We start from the raw sequence: 20230 nt of genomic DNA on the forward strand, positions 1-20230 counted from the left end.
TTGAATCGTCATTCTCAAGGGGGATGAGCCATCTGTAAAGCAGTCCAAAGAGGAAGGGGACAAGATTAGAACCACTGGGAGTCATTTTGAAAGGACAATCACTGTTGTCAAGGGCAACTCCAGTCTCGGTTTGTATTAATACTTTGGCAATATGCTGTATATTCCTATATTTATTTTTCTAAATGTCAGCCCTGATGAGAAATTGCTGTGAAGAGAACAGCGTTCACTTTTTAATAAATCATTCCTCTTTACAACTCCAAAATTGTATGTAAATAATGCAATATCTGTTGCATTATGGTCTTTCTGTCTGTTAAGGTTGTTGGATATTAACTATGATATTATCTATGTGGATCTCCAGCGCATCAACATTATTAACACATGATTAAAGATTGAGCACATTACACATAAATGTGGGGGAATGTATTACGTTATGAGGTTCCAGGTCTTTGAGAATGTTGTCTTTGTGTCTACCTTACAGGAATGACGGTGAGCGCAGTCAAGGATGGCTTGGGGATGCACATCCGCAGCATCATCCACGGAGGCTCCATCAGCCGAGACGGCCGTCTGGGGGTGGGGGACCTCATCCTGGCCATCAACGGCGAGCCCACGGCCAACCTGACCAATACACAGGCCCGCGCCATGCTCCGGAGACACTCCCTCATCGGGCCAGACATGGGGTAAGGACCCGGGCTATGCACTATGTTCAGTGTTTTGGAACCTTGTCCTTGGAAACCTGTTATATATGGTTTCACTATAGGCCTTCGTTAAAATATCCCAACTACAGCATATACAGTTGAAGTCAGAAATGTACATACACTTACACTCGTTTTTCAACTTCTCCACAAATTTCTTGTTAAAAAATCACAGTTTTGGCAAGTCGGTTAGGACTTCTACTTTGTGCATGACACAAGTAATTTTACCAACAATTGTTTACAGGCAGATTATTTCACTTATAATTCACTGTATCACAATTCCAGTGGGTCAGGAGTTTGCATACACTAAGTTGACTGTGCCTTTAAACAGCTTGGAAAATTCCAGAAAATGATGTCATGGCTTTAGAAGCTTCTCAAGGATGGCTAATTGACATAATTTGAGTCAATTGGAGGTGTACCTGTGAATGTATCTCAAGGCCTACCTTCAAACTTTGCTTGACATCATGGGGAAAAAATATAAAGAAATTATTGTAGACCTCCACAATTCTGGTTCATCTTTGGGAACAATTTCCAAACGCCTGAAGGTACCACGTTCATCTGTACAAACAATAGTACGCAAGTATAAACACCATGGGACCACACAGCCGTCATACCACTCAGGAAAGAGATGCGTTCTGTCTCCTAGAGATTCTGGTGTGAAAAGTGCAAATCAATCCCAGAACAACTGCAAAGGACCTTGTGAAGATGCTGGAGGAAACGGGTACAAAAGTATCTATATCCACAGTAAAACTAGTCCTCTAGCGACATAACCTGAAAGGCCACTCAGCAAGGAAGAAGTCATAAAAAAGCCAGACTACAGTTTGCAACTGCACATGGGAAAAAAGATTGTACTTTTTGGAGAAATGTCCTCTGGTCTGATGAAACAAAAATAGAACTGTTTGGCCATAATGACCATCGTTATGTTTGCAGGCAAAAGGGGGAAGCTTGCAGGCCGAAGAACACCATCACAACCGTGAAGCACGGGGGTGGCAGCATCATGTTGTGGGGGTGCTTTGCTGCAGGAGGGATTGGTGCACTTCACAAAATAGATGGCATCATGAGAAGGAAAATGTATGTGGATATATTGAAGCAACATCTCAAGACATCAGTCAGGAAGTTAAAGCTTGGTTGCAAATGGGTCTTCCAAATGGACAATGTCCCCAAGCATACTTCCAAAGTTGTTGCAAAATGGCTTAAGGACAACAAAGTCAAGGAATTGGAGTGGCCATCACAAAGCCCTGACCTCAATCCCATAGAATATTTGTGGGCAGATCTGAAAAAGTGTGTGTGAGCAAGGAGGCCTACAAACCTGACTCAGTTACACCAGCTCTGTCAGGAGGAATGGGCCATAAATTCACCCAACTTATTGTGGGAAGCTTGTAGAAGTCTACCCAAAATGTTTGTGCCAAGTTAAACAATTTAAAGGCAATGCTACCAAAATACTAATTGGGTGTATGTAAACTTCTGACCCACTGTGAATGTGATGAAAGAAATAAAAGTTGAAATAAATCTTTCTCTCTACTATTATTCTGTCATTTCACATTCTTAAAATAAAGTGGTGATCCTAACTGACCAAAGACATGGATTTTTTACTAGGATTAAATGTCAGGAATTGTGAAACTGAATTTACATTTATTTGGCTAAGGTGTATGTAAACTTACGACTTCAACTGTACATACATGGCAGATTTCACCTCAAATGTATTATCTCTAGATTCCCTACACATGTACACACACTTTTTTTTATGTTACAATGTAAAAGTCAGACGATTTTTACATAGACACACTATTATACAATCAGATAAATGGTGCCTGACATCACACTAAATGCCTTATTTGGTGGATTTTTCTACAGCCTATGTGTACAATTATGATCAAGTCAAGCATTGAGTTAAGCTTCGTAGTGTTTTGCATTTGAGTAAATTGTGCCAAATGATCCCATTAATGTAATTTGTTCTGCACCTCTCGTAGAAATATTATCTTCTCCTAGTACATCTCCCACAACAGCTAACCAAAGCCATTCAAATACACATTTAATTTAACTGAATTGAGATGCATACCTCAGAAACAACACCTGACAATGAATGTGTAGTAAACATTATAATGCAGTAGAGTCGTTGAGGAGCTCAGTTTAATTTTAACAATGCACTTATTGTCGATAGTAGGAAAGGTCATTGTAATCCAGTGTTGTGAGTCAGACCACCTTAATATCAAGTTTTACATTCTCCTGCAACAGGGTGATCAAATTAAGATCCTACATCTGTATACAGTACCAGTAAAAAGTTTGGACACACCTACTCATTCAAGGGGTTTTCTTTATTTTTTACTGTTTTCTACATTGTAGCATAATAGTGAAGACATAAAAACTATGAAATAACACATGGAATCATGTAGTAACCAAAAAAGTGTTAAACAAATCAATATACACTACCGTTCAAAAGTTTGGGGTCACTTAGAAATGTTCTTGTTTTTTAAAGAAAAGCACATTTTTGTCAGTTTAAAATAACATCAAATTGATCAGAAAATCAGAAATACAGTGTAGACATTGTTAATGTTGTAAATGACTAAAGTGGCTGGAAACGGCAGATTTTTTTTTAATGGAGTATCTACATAGGCGTACAGAGGCCCATTAATCAGCAACCATCACTCCTGTGTTCCAATGGCATGTTAGCTAATCCAAGTTTATCATTTTAAAAGGCTAATTGATCATTAGAAAACCCTTTTGCAATTCTGTTAGCACAGCTGAAAACTTTTGTGCTTATTAAAGAAGCAATAAAACTGGCCTTCTTTAGACTAGTTGGGTGTCTGGAGAATCATCGTTTGATTACAGGCTCAAAATGGCCAGAAACAAAGACATTTCTTCTGAAACTCGTCAGACTATTCTTGTTCTGAGAAATGAAGGCTATTCCATGCGAGAAATTTCCAAGAAACAGAAGATCTCGTACAATTCTGTGTACTACTTCCTTCACAGAACAGTGCAAACTGGCCCTAACCAGAATAGAAAGAGGGGTGGGAGGCCCCGGTGCACAACTGAGCAAGAGGACAAGTACATTGAAGTGTCTAGTTTGAGAAACAGACGCATAACAAGTCCTCAACTGGCAGCTTCATTAAATAGTACTCACAAAACACCAGTTTCAACGTCAACAGTGAAGAGGTGACTCCGGGATGCTGGCCTTCTAGGCAGAGTTGCAAAGTAAAAGCCAATAAAAAGAAAAGATTAAGATGGGCAAAATAACACACACACTGGACAGATGAACTCTACCTAGAAGGCCAGCATCCCCGAGTCGCCTCTTCACTGTTGACGTTGAGACTGGTGTCTCAGCATATGTGAGAACTCCTTCAAGACTGTTGGAAAAGCATTCCAGGTGAAGCTGGTTGAGAGAATGCCGAGAGTGTGCAAAGCTGTCATCAAGGCAAAGAGTGGCTACTTTGAAGAATCTAAAATATGACATATTTTGATTTGTTTAAAAAAAAAATGGTTACTACATGATTCTATATATGTTATTGCATAGTTGTGATGTCTTTACTATTATTCTACAATGTAGAAAATTGTAAAAATACAGAAAAAACAAATAAGTAGGTGAATAAGTAGGTGTGTCCAAACTTTGGTCTGGTACTGTACATTTAATATTTCCGACGAACACCAATTGAATTCTGTAGGCTACATTAAGGTAGGATTTTCAGTGCTATAGAAAGGCTCTTGGACTACAGCATCTGGACTGTCCTAGCATAGATGCTCAATGGTGAAATTTGAACAACTCGCTAATGCCCTTCACTTTCCTAAATGGTATTTTCTCCATTTATTCGAGGGAAGCTACATTAAAGTGTGGGGCACCATTATTTTCAGTATCTCAAGTCCTGCTTGCTCTACTCTAAACTTCTCAGTACAGTATGTTAGCCCATAAAATCCTCTTCACCTTCTAGATCTGCTTGTGCACCAGAGGACGATCTGTGCCCCTTTTATGTGTGAGTATTGCTAACTCCCACGCTGACGGGTGTGCAACCATAATCTGTCATTTTAATTTGTTTCCTCACTGTCCACTCTACCTCACCATTCTCATATGGGCCTCATCGCCTGTCCATGGTTGGAAGTTTTATCCAGATCTAGAAGTTAAAACACATACAGTATATCAACCATACTGTATATCTACTTGCACAAACCTTAAATCAACCATACAGTATATCAACCATACTATATATCTACCATACACAGATCTTAAATCAACCATATATCTTCCATACACAAACCTTAAATCAACCATACAGTATATATACCATACACAAACCTTATATCTACATACACAAACCTTATATCTACATACACAAACCTTATATCTACATACACAAACTTTAAATCAACCATACAGTATATCTACCATACACAAACCTTATATCTACCATACACTAACCCTTTGTCTGACCAGTTAAAATTTTTTAAAGGATCAAACTATTCAAATTCACTGTTACTTCTTACTCATTAATAATAGAAAATATTGTACAATGATGTTGAAATCTGTGGCCATTAAAATTCTCCAGATCAGATAATCTTATTGGCGCCATACAGCAAAGTGACTGAAGCTAATCACCGCTTTGCAGATAAAAATAAAATACATTATTTTTTATATTGTCAAATACCAACACAGATATATCTCCAAACCATTTTCTTTGGTGTGGCAGCTAAGCTTCTATTGGTGTCCATGCGCACAGATAGTCAAGTTAACGCAGGTCTAACACACAGTCAACGTATCTGGATAAATCTCTCACTGGACTGGACTGCACCACTAACCATTAAAACGTCACCCTTAACACTCCATTGGCATTCTTTTCTGGGACTCTGGGGCTTGCAGGTCCATTTGTGTGGCGATAACGATTAACACTTTTTGAACTTTTGCTCTATCACACACTAATCCACTTGTTCCTCCCATCTGTTTTTGGACTGCTGTTTGAATGAACAGGGATTCGAGTACCTCAGTGTCTGCATGTCCTAATGTTGAAGTACGAATTAAGCCGTCTTTGTTAGATCTGTCATCTTCACTCAAATGTGTAAGTGTGTGTGCTTTAGAATCAACTAATCACGATGAATTACTTGAAACTGGGCCTACCAAAGCAGATATATGCTCTTTGCTGCTTCCCTTTTGTTAAATTCTTCATATTTTGGAAAGTTGCTCCTCTATTCCAGTAAATTTGGTGTTCCGATTGATGTTCCCTTCAAACCTCCATGACATATTTTGGAGAGAATTCTGCCACTCAATTCGAGCCAACTTTATTGGCCCGGACAATTATGAACGACGGAAACATCTGTTTTGGATAGTTATGCGGGGACGTCTGCTACATTATTCATTGACGGCTCACCTTGGGCTCATGATCGGCAGAATGCATTGCCAGAGAAATGTAGAGTTAATTCCTTCCCCTCCTGCAATCTTGTGCCGCACAGTTAATTTGGACGGGGAGGAAAAACAGGTGCGCTCCTGCATGTAGATTAGACGTCTATGAATAAATAAAAGTCCTTTTGTAAAAGTGCCCTTTCTGTCATACCAGGTGGCGTATGAATGCAGGCACTTCCACACTAATGCTTTGTTAAACGTTCATGTCATTCCTAATGATGAATATTGACATGCTTTTGCACACAAGGTTGAACTCTCGTGTCATATGTTTATGGGTAGGTTATATATTTGGGGGTATTTGCAGTGATGATGACAAATCTTGGTCAGGTTGTTATCAGGAGTGTGCCGAGGCTCATTGGTGTGTGTGTGTGTCTGTGTGTGTGTGCGTGTGTGATCAGCATCACCTATGTTCCCATGGAGTATCTGGAGGAGTACAAGGCCAGCCTGGAGCAGCCTAAAGATGACATCTTCTCTGATGCTCCTCAGGCCCCAAAGTAAGCTCAAGCGTTATACAACTTTATAGAAGTAATACATTATAGAAAGGTATTTTCGTGACGATGCCCTCACTAAACTCATGCTTTTGATTTCAAGCATAGACTAACTTTCGCAATACTATTTTGTTGTACTCCAGAGGGTACTAAAACAAGTCGATTACTGTCAGACCAGCTATGGTTTACAAAGGCGGCTGTTTTCTGTTTGTCTCTTTGCAGAAGAGAAATCCCAGAACTCCCAGAGAGGGAGGAAGGAGAGGGAGAGGAGAGTGAGCTACAGAGTGCCACCTTCAGTAACTGGAACCAGCCCAGGAAGTGAGTAGGAAGTTTGACTTTGGCTTGGTCCCGAACATAGAGTTGGATAGAGGGTGACCTTTCCACAACGCCTGTTTTAGCATGGGCAGCGCCATTGAAGGCTTTCACTATTTTAAAGTAGTTAACTGGATGTGACTTCCTAAGAGCTAATTTTAATTGTAAGCATTTATCATGGTAAAGATAGGGGACATATCCTCTTTCCATCTCTAATGTTAAGGAAACAAAATCTGATTAGGTAAATAATCAATAAGCACGGATTTGGACGTCAAGCCAAGGTTCATGGCATTAGTTATACCACTTTGGAACTTGGCTAGACCCTGCACACATTACCCACTGTCTGTGTTCTGCTTTGTGATTGTAATATTGTTCAAAACCGGTGTCCTCACCTCCTGTCCTCGAGAGGTGCTCTGCACTGTCTGCTGATTCTAATCAGTGACTGATTTAGGCGAGGGAACGCAAGTGTGTGTGACACTCTCCGTCCAATCAATGACAATCAAGAGGAAATCAGCAAACACTGTGGCCCTCCAGGATTATTAATAGCTGTGGCTAATTCAATGGGCTGCAACATTTAGAATGTCACAAATAGAAATGGAGCCACCGGACACAGTTCCCTAATCTAAAAGACAGAGAATCATATCAGGTCTACCTAATTTACCGACCCAACACAATGCCCCGTTTATTTTATGCAACAGATAATCATTTACAATCTAAATTGTTGAACCTTCTGTAACGTTGCTCTCTCCGGAATTTGTATTCAATAGGTTCTTACACAAGCCATTTCCTTCCTTCAATGTCACATCTTATTTTTACTTTGTGTACAAATAAATCAAATTAGAACCCCAGAACAGGAGTTGGCCAGCTGTGTCCCAAGAAGTGGTACAATAAAGAACCCCATTTTTTAAATATATTTTCTAATGCATGTCGTCTCTCAGGGTGGAGCTCAAAAAAGAAGCTGGCAAGTCCCTTGGCATCAGCATCGTGGGGGGCAGAGGAATGGGCAGTCGCCTCAGCAACGGCGAAGTGATGCGGGGCATCTTCATCAAACACATCCTGGAGGACAGCCCCGCCGGCCGGGACGGGACCCTGAAGACAGGAGACAGGGTTGTTGAGGTACACCCATCAATATTAGGGCTCCCGAGTGGCGCAGCAGTCTAAGGAACTGCATCTCAGTGCATGAGGCATCACTACAGTCCCTGGTTCGATTCCAGGCTGTATCACTTCTGTCCGTAAAAATGTTTATTGTATTTCACAGTAGAATGTATTTACTTTGACATGGCAGAATGGTTATTGCACAGTAAAAAACTATGAATTACTTGTTTGTTTCTTTGGAATGTATCAGGTGGATGGCGTGGACTTGAGAGATGCCAGTCACGAGCAGGCTGTGGAGGCCATCCGCAGGGCAGGAAACCCTGTCGTGTTCCTCGTGCAGAGTATCGTCCACAGGCCCAGGGTGAGCCTTCTAGCTCTCTGTGTTGGCACGCTAGCTCTCTGTGTTGGCACGCTAGCTCTCTGTGTTGGCACGCCAGCTCCCTGTGTTGGCATGCTAGCTAAGTGGCTAATGTCTTTCAACAACAATACTTTATTTCCTCATCTCAAACCATTAATTATCCCATTTAACACAACATTAACTTCAAAAAGCTACTTAACCATCCTGTATCCAAAGACTACAGTAGCTATCTATATCTCATTATTCAGTTCGTTGATAGACTCCTTGTCACGATTCATTTCACTAAAAGTTCAACGGAAACTTCAAAACATTTGACTGACTGTATGTTTTCTGCATCATCTTCATTGGTTTGGAAGCGCCATTAGGCTCCAAAAGCATGACAAACTATCCTACTGAAATTGCAACCAGCTTTGCAATAGCCAACATATCTTGATGTCCGACTTACAATCATTCATTTTCATGCATGGTTGAAGCTTTCCAGACATTTTCCGTAACCTTCCACTAACCTTCAACTAACCAGTCCAGCATGCACCTCTTCCTCAGCCCGAGTCCCACTGTAGCCCTGCTTCGTCACCAGTCATAGAGAAATACACTTTAAAATGCGTGCCTTATCACATGTGCCAGGTAATCTCTTGCTCTGTCTCGCTCTCTCTGTTTATTTCTATTACTTTCTTCCTCTCTCTATCTCTCTCTATGCCCGTCGGTAGAGTCTATGTTGCTTTATCTCTCCATCCAGAAATTTTCAGACTCTCTAATAGGCTACTGTATGTGCATGCAACAGAAACGTGCAAAAAGAGACCCAAATAAAAATTGGAATCTGAGAGCATCCAGGGGGAAAAAAAGAGATCAAACGTTATATGCTACAAAGGTTAACTGCTACGGGCAGGTATGTATTGCTCTTGCTCTTTTAAACGGCGCCACTGGGACCTACCTACAGATCGTAATGATGCTTCCTAGCAGTTCCCCTTTAAGGCCTTCTACTCTTCTGTGTCAGTGGTGAATAATCCAAAAGCAGCCTTGAGGATTCTCTAAAACATTTATTGTTTGGTTCTAAGAAAGAGCACCACTTTGATTTTCTTGAAGTAAAAAAATTGGGTCTCCTCGAGGACATTCATTACCAGTCACTCATTTTTGAATAATTTGACTCCAGAGGTGTTTTTCCTTTTGAACATTTTCTTGTCTATTCCCTTGTTTCCTGGACACCTGGTAACATTTTTGTCAGGGCTCTGACTCCACACTTCATTTCCTTCAACTTCTGTATCCTTGACTTGCTGTTGATCCCCCGTGTTGCTTTTAGAAGGCGCCCCTACCCTTTCTTCTGCGGCTAAACACCCACCCCGGATCCAACCCACGACCCACTAATCAAACCTCTGCCGGCTTATTATCTCCTGCCTCTCCGCTTCAGGTTAGAGTGCGTGTGTGTGTGTGCGTGTGTGCGCGTGTGTGTGCGTGCGCGCGTGTGTGTGTGTGCGACCCAGTGTCCAATCTTCCTTCATGTAGACTGCTTTCTTTTGCTGCTCAATGTTTGCTTTTTGTGGCGGGTTCAATCCTACAGTGTATAATGTACTCTTTGTATAGAATATTATCTCTTTGGCCCAGTTTCCCAGACCCAGATGAATTCTACTAATGAACTCAACAGTGGAGAATCTCCATTGAACGTGCATTTGAGTCCAGGAATAGATTGTGTTTGCCTGGGATACCAGCTCATAACGTTTTGCGAACTGAGGAAGAGTCAAGGAACAGGGAAAACTAAAATAGCACAATAGCTCATATGTCACGTACCCCAAACCACAAGGTTCACTGCATGCTGCTGTGGTGGTTTCTAGTTGGCAGGCAGAATATATTAAATCAGCTCCTGGGTGAGAGGTGGTCAGGCCTGGGTGGAATATTGATAACGGGCTGCCTACCTCACTGAACACATCATCATTTTAGTTTCCCCAATGTGTATACAGTACCCACATTGTCCAAGGGCAATCCATAATCTGTTGTAGCCCATACAACCACAACTCACAAAGAAAAACAATAACAATTGAAGTTTCGCTCAGGCTACTTTTTCTGTTACGTTCAAACCAACGTTTTTTAATATATTTGGATGCTTTTACTTGTCCCATGCAAGCCTCACCAATTAAATACAGTATGATGCCTCATCAGCCTTTGCTGATTATGACATTTGATGACAATGCCTAGCAGTGTATTTCTCCTGTTTCCATCCCTCTTGTACACGACAGTCCTCAACCACGGACACCAACGAGGAGAGAGCGGCGGCCATGGCACGGCGCAATAGTGACAAGGTCAGTGTCTCTCTGCAACCTTTAGACCTGTGTCAAATACTTCAGGTGCACTGGATTTAGCACAGCATTTGCACTTTTGGGACTATTTCATTGGTTCCACTGTACTGAAACCAAAGGAAAGTATTTTGAAGTGTTTGGGCCCTGGTTTTGTAACCTTAGGGGACAATGCCTGTAACTTGATGTTGTATTGTCGTAGAAGTCCCAACCCAAATTCCCGCAGGGCTTTGTGTACACCTTTTTCATGCCAAAATGATTTACATCCATGTACATTATGCTCTTCACCTGTCAAGTTCATGTCCCATCATGACCAGCAAATGTGTGACTGAATACACATGACCCTTCAGGAATCGAGTTTGAGACACCTGGGATAAATCTTATTTAGTTTATCAAATGAGGATTCTTAGTAGACCTAGCACTTCACTCACACTCTCCATCATAGCAGTAGAGTGAAGTTTCTGCCCTTAGTTTCACAATTTTGTCCTAGTCCTTTGTTGTCTGTCTCACTGAAAGTCTCTGACTCTTCTCTGTTCCCTGTAGGAGGTTGAGAGTCACAGTAGACTATTCCTACGCCTCTCCCCAACTAACCCTTTCACTCCTACTCCGTTTAAGGTTTGTGGGTCTTTGTGTTGTCGTGCTTTTCCCCTTCTATTTCCGTGTATGCTCGTACGGTTGTGTTATGGAATATATGTGGAGACTCATATATTGGACAGGCCTTACATGCATACATGATGCCCTAACACATTTCCACTAAACCACTAAACCTATCTGAGTATCTTTCTCTTTTTTGTGTTTTGTTGGTTACAAATAGAAATTGAAACTTGCCCATTTTAATCTCATGCAAAAATATGCAATGTTTTGATTCTGAATCAAAATGCATTTTAATTTGCCTTAAATGTATCAACATTTTGAAATTGTGTTTCATTTGCTCCATAAGGTAAGTGTCCATTTGAATGTGTTATCAGATGGACAATGGTTGAATTGAATTCTATCAGTAAGGAACATTTTGTTATTAAACTTAAATATTGAGGTAATCTAAAAATACACTACTTCTGACTTGAATCAATGGAATGCTTTGCTTGCAGCAGTTTAGTCAAATAACAGTTTAGTCATATGAACTAAAAACACATGCCTAAAAAGTCGGGTGACGCCATTTTGAAATGTCCACCTGCAGATGAGTGACTAATACGTACTTTACCGACTCAACAGTACGGCTTTAGGTTGTGGTCAGCTAAACCTGCTACGCTGAAACAAAATGATTATCTGCCATTTTGCCTCAATACAAATGTATTGTACTGATACTTCTGTGATGTGGCAGCCACTAAAGAGGGAAGCGGGAAAGACATCGTCCACCACTCCTCACCTCTCGCTTCCCGTGGTTCCCCACGTCGGAGAGACCGACACCGATACCCTGACAGAGATTCCCGACAGACAGGCCCAGGCGGAAGACAAGGATGAGTTTGGCTACAGCTGGAGTAAGTTTGACTCTATGAACAGATCTAGGGACAGTTACCCTCCCCTTAATCCTAACCATTGGCCACAATAGGCAGGGGCACTCAAAACCGACCAATAAGGGCAACTTCCTCCTTCTTCATGAAAGGTCACTCATTAGACCGAAGTTGGCTACCTAATTATGTTATCTGGGTTCTCATATTGTTATTATGGATCATTATACAATGAACAAGACCATGGATGGACCCAGTGCAGAAACAACTCCTAGCCCCTACTCCCTAGGCACTTGAATAGAACTGAATATATATGATAGGTGAAAGTCTTACAAATTCATCATGAGCGATGTGCAGCTACTACCATATTGTTTATACCTATCAAATCCTTTCAGATTAACATGAAGTACCACTGCCTAGTGGGTAGGCACTAGGGTTTGTTTCCATGGATTCTGCCAACTCCCTCTTTGCTTGCCTACTCCCATGTGCTACCACCTAGCGGCCACTAGAGGGCCTCCACGTTGCATTTTGAACATGACCTGATCTGTGCAATCGTTGTCTTGCCAGTGCATGAATTGGGCCGGAACACACCGACACACCCAAAATAGGTACAGGCACCTATTTCAGTCTACTTCAAGCACTAAGTCTTGCTGCTAGGCTCCCAAGGCAAGTGAACTAGGCTAGCACAATCATAGAATACCTATCCAATTATTCAAAATGCAGTGCCTAGGGGTTAGGGCATGGGGTGATTTCTGGATGGGGCCTCAGGCACTTCTGATTATGGACAGTATAGTCCCTGCTGGGCCCCTGGTGTGTGTGTGTGTGTGCCCTGTGGGGATCAGATTGATGAGGTGAGTCAGGGAGATTTGTACAGGAGTGATGGTACAGTACAGTCCATGGCACACAGCCCAGAACAACATGGTCTCTGAATACTAGTCATTCCACTGAGAGATAGAGAGAGAGGCCTGTCTGTCAGGATCAATACAAACCTAGGTTTGGCAGTGTCTTTGTAAGTTGAAATGATGACATATGTGAATCTATTGTGAGATGTGTTGAGTATGACTTTGCATTTTGATGTGATCCTTTAGTTTAGAACCACTGACTATGATTTCTGTTAAAAGTTGTTTCATTTCAGTTGTTTCCATTCATGGCTTGGTTGTATGAGTATAGCAAGTCAAGAAAAGCTATCCAGCTCAAATCTATGCCATACACGACATAGAAAGCTATTCAGTTATATAGTCAATCATTTCACATTCATCAGTATGATGTTTCAGTGGTTCGACTCATTTCATTCTATCCACTATTCTCTTCAGAGAGCATCATTCAGCGCTACGGCAGCCTTCCGGGGCTGCTGCACATGATTGAGCTGGAGAAGGGGAAGACCGGCCTGGGCCTTAGTCTGGCTGGCAACCGCGACCGCTCTCGCCTGAGCGTGTTTGTGGTCGGGATCGACCCCTGTGGCGCCGCCATCAAAGATGGTCGCATTGTGGTTGGGGATGAACTGTTGGAGGTAAGGAGCTTGGATTGGTAACTTAGTAGTCACCGACACTAGATGGGTGGTTTTTAACCAGGAGTCGGTGCCTAGTGGGTATTACTGGGTTTTATGTATTAAATCACATTGTCTCGATTTAGCTATTCCTCTCTGATTTGATATCCAATCTCCACAATAGGATCGCAGGTTTGCAAGAAGGAAGCAAAACGAATGCCAGTTGCTGAATTGAATAATGTGGTATGTTAGACAGTAGTAACAAATTCCATATTGTTCATTTCTGCACCCTATCAGATCAACGGGCAGATTCTGTATGGGCGGAGTCACCAGAATGCCTCCTCCATCATCAAAAGCGCTCCGTCGAAGGTCAAGATAATTTTCATCAGGTAGTGTACTAGAAGAAGGAAATATATCACCAGTCTTTATTCCCATCCCCCACCAATTATATTTTCAACTGATCCACCAAGTTCAACTCATTTCGGCCTTGCATAAATCAATATAATCACTCATCCCAACTCTTTACACGGACAAAGAAAATGTACAGATTCTGTAGCTGAGCCCCTTCAATAGCAGAGGACTATTTTAAGCCTAATAACATCACCATACAAAGCCCAGTAGAGGGAGCTGTGGTGTTACAAAAGACTGATCTAAATTGATATCAGTGCAGACAGGCAATGCGATACTCCAAGATGTCTCCTTCCATTGTATCCTGCGTTATTCCTGGTAAGGTCACATGATCATGGAAAACCAATGGTCCAGCTACTCATGACAGGCCAAAAGAAATCTGACCAAAATAAGGCGGGCAGGAAAACACTCTACTTAACTCAACTGACAGCCTCAATTAGACTGTGTGGTTCACAGACTCGGGATACGTCCCAAAATGGCACCCTATTCCCTACATTATTCACTATTTCTGACCAAGGTAGTGCACTGTATAGGGAATAGGGTTCCATTTGCGACCCACTCATGAGCTATGGGTCTCAGGCAGCCAGAAAGATGTGTCCTGAAGCAGTGACTAGTGATTTACTCTTGAGTTATGACTGGTGGACAGGAACACAGATGCTCTGAACCAGATGGCTGTAGGACCAGTGAGGGAACATGGAGACACCCTGGAGCCCCAGACGGAGGTAAACGTGTCACATGCATACACACATGATATGTCCCTTCTCACACAGGAACACGGACAGACACATCTTCACACACAGTCATCCTGTCTATGTATAGCTAGTTTCTCTGATTGAAAAAGGCCTTAGGGTATGAAGCAGCTCAATGACTGAAAATGCTTTATGTTCTACTCTTTCAATCTTTATTAATCATTTTCCCACAGCTGGAAACATGTACTTCCATTGCACCCTCGGCGATCGATGTCGACATGTTCAAGTATGTGCAGCACGTCATTCTGCCGAAGGTGAGTTACCTTGAGACTCTCACATGCTGCTCTGCTATTAGTTAACATAGGCTCAGACCTCTTCTTGGGGAGAGGGAGGGAAAGAGGGAGAAAAGGAGTCTATTCTCTATTCTAATTGACTCTGCTGCTACAAGAGGGAGGGAAGAAAATGAGAGAGGGAGGACAGTAATATACCCTAGGAACTGAGAGAGAGCAGGATGGACAGAGAGACTAAAGAGCATGTGAACCTATTCTAGTTTAATGGGTCTTCTGACAAGCCAAACACCTGGTTGGGAGTCTCAACCTAGCTGTCTGTCCACATGGTTTATTATATAATAGTCTATTAGAGGATCACGGTGTGAAGTCAACATCTGGTATGGGCACATACCAGACACATACTTTTCTGTTACATCCTCTCAGTCCCCAGGAACAAATGATCATGCCGTTTCAAGATGCTGAGTAGAACTGGGCCATGTTCATTAGGGCACACCCTAGCAAACCGTTTTGCAATGGAAAACTAAAATGAGTGTTTCTTATTGGTCAAGTTCAGGTTGTACCACCCTGTTTCTATATTGCCCCGGGGGCCGCATTCGGTCTTCAATGAGGTCCGGCGGGACGTAATGAAAATTGATTATATTTCCTTGCCATCAAAATTAGCAAAAGATAGTCCCCTGGCCATTGTTTTTTCCCCGATGCTCCCTGACTGTCTAGCTTTAATTTAAGTGATTATTAGCAAGCTGGACACAGTCATGAAACTGTATGAATGTAGGTCCATTATTAACTCTACACAATTTCGATTTGGTTTTAGTCATTTTGTGTGTGTGTGTGTGTGTGTGTGTGTGTGTGTGTGTGTGTGTGTGTGTGTGAGATGCTGTGACTCACCGCAAGCCATGCCGGACCCTCCACCTCCAAATCGATCCCGGCTCCAGAGTACAGACCTCTGTGTAACTCGGGCAGTTGTTGTTGCCATGCTGTACTTGTGATGTACCGATCCCATGCAGGTGTTGTTACACATAGTCTGCCACTGCGAGGACGATCAGCTGTCCGTCCTGTCTCCCTGTAGCGCTGTCTTAGGCGTCTCACATTACGGACATTGCAATTTATTGCCCTGGCCACATCTGCACTCCTCATGCCTCCTTGCAGCATGCCTAAGGCATGTTCACGCAGATGAGCATGGACCCTGGGCATCTTTCTTTTGTGTTTTTCAGAGTCAGTAGAAAGGCCTCTTTAGTGTTCCTAGGTTTTCATAATTGCCTACCGTCTGTAAGCTGTTAGTGTCTTAACGACCGTTCCACAGGTGCATGTTCATTCATTGTTTATGGTTCATTGAAGAAGCATGGAAAACGGTGTTTAAACCCTTTACAATGAAGATCTGTGAAGATATTTTGATTTTTACGAATGATCTTTGATAGACAGGGTCCTGAAAAAGGGACGTTTCTTTTTTTTGCTGAGTTTAGAACCATAATGTTCCAAACTGCCTCACAATTTACAAAACAAACGGTTCTTGCATTGTGACGTTTCGGGTTATCAATGGCTCGAGTTGTTCATGTTTAATGTGTCATTGTGCACGATTCACTGTGTCTACATTTACATTTACATTTAAGTCATTTAGCAGACGCTCTTATCCAGAGCGACTTACAAATTGGTGCATTCACCTTATGACCTCCAGTGGAACAGTAGTGCATCTAAATCTTTTCAGGGGGAGGGGGGGTGAGAGGGATTACTTTATCCTATCCTAGGTATTCCTTAAAGAGGTGGGGTTTCAGGTGTCTCCGGAAGGTGGTGATTGACTCCGCTGTCCTGGCGTCGTGAGGGAGTTTGTTCCACCATTGGGGGGCCAGAGCAGCGAACAGTTTTGACTGGGCTGAGCGGGAACTGTACTTCCTCAGTGGTAGGGAGGCGAGCAGGCCAGAGGTGGATGAACGCAGTGCCCTTGTTTGGGTGTAGGGCCTGATCAGAGCCTGGAGGTACTGAGGTGCCGTTCCCCTCACAGCTCCGTAGGCAAGCACCATGGTCTTGTAGCGGAAGCGAGCTTCAACTGGAAGCCAGTGGAGGGAGCGGAGGAGCGGGGTGACGTGAGAGAACTTGGGAAGGTTGAACACCAGACGGGCTGCGGCGTTCTGGATGAGTTGTAGGGGTTTAATGGCACAGGCAGGGAGCCCAGCCAACAGCGAGTTGCAGTAATCCAGACGGGAGATGACAAGTGCCTGGATTAGGACCTGCGCCGCTTCCTGTGTGAGGCAGGGTCGTACTCTGCGGATGTTGTAGAGCATGAACCTACAGGAACGGGCCACCGCCTTGATGTTAGTCGAGAACGACAGGGTGTTGTCCAGGATCACGCCAAGGTTCTTAGCGCTCTGGGAGGAGGACACAATGGAGTTGTCAACCGTGATGGCGAGATCATGGAACGGGCAGTCCTTCCCCGGGAGGAAGAGCAGCTCCGTCTTGCCGAGGTTCAGCTTGAGGTGGTGATCCGTCATCCACACGGATATGTCTGCCAGACATGCAGAGATGCGATTCGCCACCTGGTCATCAGAAGGGGGAAAGGAGAAGATTAATTGTGTGTCGTCTGCATAGCAATGATAGGAGAGACCATGTGAGGTTATGACAGAGCCAAGTGACTTGGTGTATAGCGAGAATAGGAGAGGGCCTAGAACAGAGCCCTGGGGGACACCAGTGGTGAGAGCACGTGGTGTGGAGACGGATTCTCGCCACGCCACCTGGTAGGAGCGACCTGTCAGGTAGGACGCAATCCAAGCGTGGGCCGCGCCGGAGATGCCCAACTCGGAGAGGGTGGAGAGGAGGATCTGATGGTTCACAGTATCGAAGGCAGCCGATAGGTCTAGAAGGATGAGAGCAGAGGAGAGAGAGTTAGCTTTAGCAGTGCGGAGCGCCTCCGTGATACAGAGAAGAGCAGTCTCAGTTGAATGACTAGTCTTGAAACCTGACTGATTTGGATCAAGAAGGTCATTCTGAGAGAGATAGCGGGAGAGCTGGCCAAGGACGGCACGTTCAAGAGTTTTGGAGAGAAAAGAAAGAAGGGATACTGGTCTGTAGTTGTTGACATCGGAGGGATCGAGTGTAGGTTTTTTCAGAAGGGGTGCAACTCTCGCTCTCTTGAAGACGGAAGGGACGTAGCCAGCGGTCAGGGATGAGTTGATGAGCGAGGTGAGGTAAGGGAGGAGGTCTCCGGAAATGGTCTGGAGAAGAGAGGAGGGGATAGGGTCAAGCGGGCAGGTTGTAGGGCGGCCGGCCGTCACAAGACGCGAGATTTCATCTGGAGAGAGAGGGAGAAAGAGGTCAGAGCACAGGGTAGGGCAGTGTGAGCAGAACCAGCGGTGTCGTTTGACTTAGCAAACGAGGATCGGATGTCGTCGACCTTCTTTTCAAAATGGTTGACGAAGTCATCTGCAGAGAGGGAGGAGGGGGAGGGGAGGAGGATTCAGGAGGGAGGAGAAGGTTGCAAAGAGCTTCCTAGGGTTAGAGGCAGATGCTTGGAATTTAGAGTGGTAGAAAGTGGCTTTAGCAGCAGAGAGAGAAGAGGAAAATGTAGAGAGGAGGGAGTGAAAGGATGTCAGGTCCGCAGGGAGGCGAGTTTTCCTCCATTTCCGCTCGGCTGCCCGGAGCCCTGTTCTGTGAGCTCGCAATGAGTCGTCGAGCCACGGAGCGGGAGGGGAGGACCGAGCCGGCCTGGAGGATAGGGGACATAGAGAGTCAAAGGATGCAGAAAGGGAGGAGAGGAGGGTTGAGGAGGCAGAATCAGGAGATAGGTTGGAGAAGGTTTGAGCAGAGGGAAGAGATGATAGGATGGAAGAGGAGAGAGTAGCGGGGGAGAGAGAGCGAAGGTTGGGACGGCGCGATACCATCCGAGTAGGGGCAGTGTGGGAAGTGTTGGATGAGAGCGAGAGGGAAAAGGATACAAGGTAGTGGTCGGAGACTTGGAGGGGAGTTGCAACGAGGTTAGTGGAAGAACAGCATCTAGTAAAGATGAGGTCGAGCGTATTTCCTGCCTTGTGAGTAGGGGGAAGGTGAGAGGGTGAGGTCAAAAGAGGAGAGGAGTGGAAAGAAGGAGGCAGAGAGGAATGAGTCAAAGGTAGGCGTGGGGAGGTTAAAGTCGCCCAGAACTGTGAGAGGTGAGCCGTCCTCAGGAAAGGAGCTTATCAAGGCATCAAGCTCATTGATGAACTCTCCGAGGGAACCTGGAGGGCGATAAATGATAAGGATGTTAAGCTTGAAAGGGCTGGTAACTGTGACAGCATGGAATTCAAAGGAGGCGATAGACAGATGGGTAAGGGGAGAAAGAGAGAATGACCACTTGGGAGAGATGAGGATCCCGGTGCCACCACCCCGCTGACCAGAAGCTCTCGGGGTGTGCGAGAACACGTGGGCAGACGAAGAGAGAGCAGTAGGAGTAGCAGTGTTGTCTGTGGTGATCCATGTTTCCGTCAGTGCCAAGAAGTCGAGGGACTGGAGGGAGACATAGGCGGAGATGAACTCTGCCTTGTTGGCCGCAGATCGGCAGTTCCAGAGGCTACCGGAGACCTGCGCGCTGGGACCACCAGATTAGGGTGGCCGCGGCCACGCGGTGTGGAGCGTTTGTATGGTCTGTGCAGAGAGGAGAGAACAGGGATAGACAGACACATAGTTGACAGGCTACACAAGAGGCTACGCTAATGCAAAGGAGATTGGAATGACAAGTGGACTACACGTCACGAGTGTTCAGAGAGTTAAGCTTACGTAGCAAGAATCTTATTGACTAAAATGATTAAAATGATACAGTACTGCTGAAGTAGGCTAGCTGGCAGAGGCTGCGTTGTTGACTAAGTAGGCTAGTTGGCATTGGCTGCGTTGTTGACACTACACTAATCAAGTCGTTCCGTTGAGTGTAATAGTTTCTACTGTGCTGCTATTCGGGGCTAGCTGGCTAGCTAGCAGTGTTGATTACGTTACGTTGCGTTAAAAGAACGACAATAGCTGGCTAGCTAACCTAGGAAATCGCTCTAGACTACACAATTATCTTTGATACAAAGACGGCTATGTAGCTAGCTATGTAGCTAGCTACGATCAAACAAATCAAGCCGTTGTACTGTAATGAAATGAAATGAAAAATGTGATACTACCTGTGGAGCGAGCGAAATGCGACCGGATTGTTGAGTGCAGAAGTTCTGTTCGGTAGACGTTGGCTAGCTGTTGGCTAGCTAGCAGAGTCTCCTATGTTAAGGACGACATAAAACTACACACTCTAAACTACACAATTATCTTGGGTACGAAGACAGCAAAGACAACTATGTAG

At 44.0% G+C, this 20230-nt stretch overlaps 1 protein-coding gene across 6 annotated transcripts in view; it reads left to right on the forward strand.

The window, feature by feature from the left end:
- LOC115139077 (multiple PDZ domain protein-like) overlaps positions 1–20230 on the forward strand; it is a 70925-nt gene that overhangs the window by 35693 nt on the left and 15002 nt on the right. For 3 of the 6 annotated variants that reach the window (XM_065025462.1, XM_065025464.1, XM_065025467.1), the window contains 14 exons: positions 20–128; positions 479–677; positions 4616–4657; positions 6474–6569; positions 6786–6881; positions 7814–7991; positions 8221–8331; positions 10557–10619; positions 11157–11228; positions 11935–12091; positions 13375–13571; positions 13845–13936; positions 14602–14677; positions 14878–14958. In XM_065025462.1, the coding sequence (XP_064881534.1) occupies positions 20–128; positions 479–677; positions 4616–4657; positions 6474–6569; positions 6786–6881; positions 7814–7991; positions 8221–8331; positions 10557–10619; positions 11157–11228; positions 11935–12091; positions 13375–13571; positions 13845–13936; positions 14602–14677; positions 14878–14958 (1569 nt within the window). The remainder of the gene's footprint in view (positions 1–19; positions 129–478; positions 678–4615; positions 4658–6473; positions 6570–6785; positions 6882–7813; positions 7992–8220; positions 8332–10556; positions 10620–11156; positions 11229–11934; positions 12092–13374; positions 13572–13844; positions 13937–14601; positions 14678–14877; positions 14959–20230) is intronic. The other 3 variants (XM_065025463.1, XM_065025468.1, XM_065025465.1) reach the window with 2 other exon arrangements.

The sequence above is a fragment of the Oncorhynchus nerka genome, linkage group LG12 (assembly GCF_034236695.1).
Source record: "Oncorhynchus nerka isolate Pitt River linkage group LG12, Oner_Uvic_2.0, whole genome shotgun sequence".
Classification (NCBI taxonomy): Eukaryota; Metazoa; Chordata; class Actinopteri; order Salmoniformes; family Salmonidae; genus Oncorhynchus; species Oncorhynchus nerka.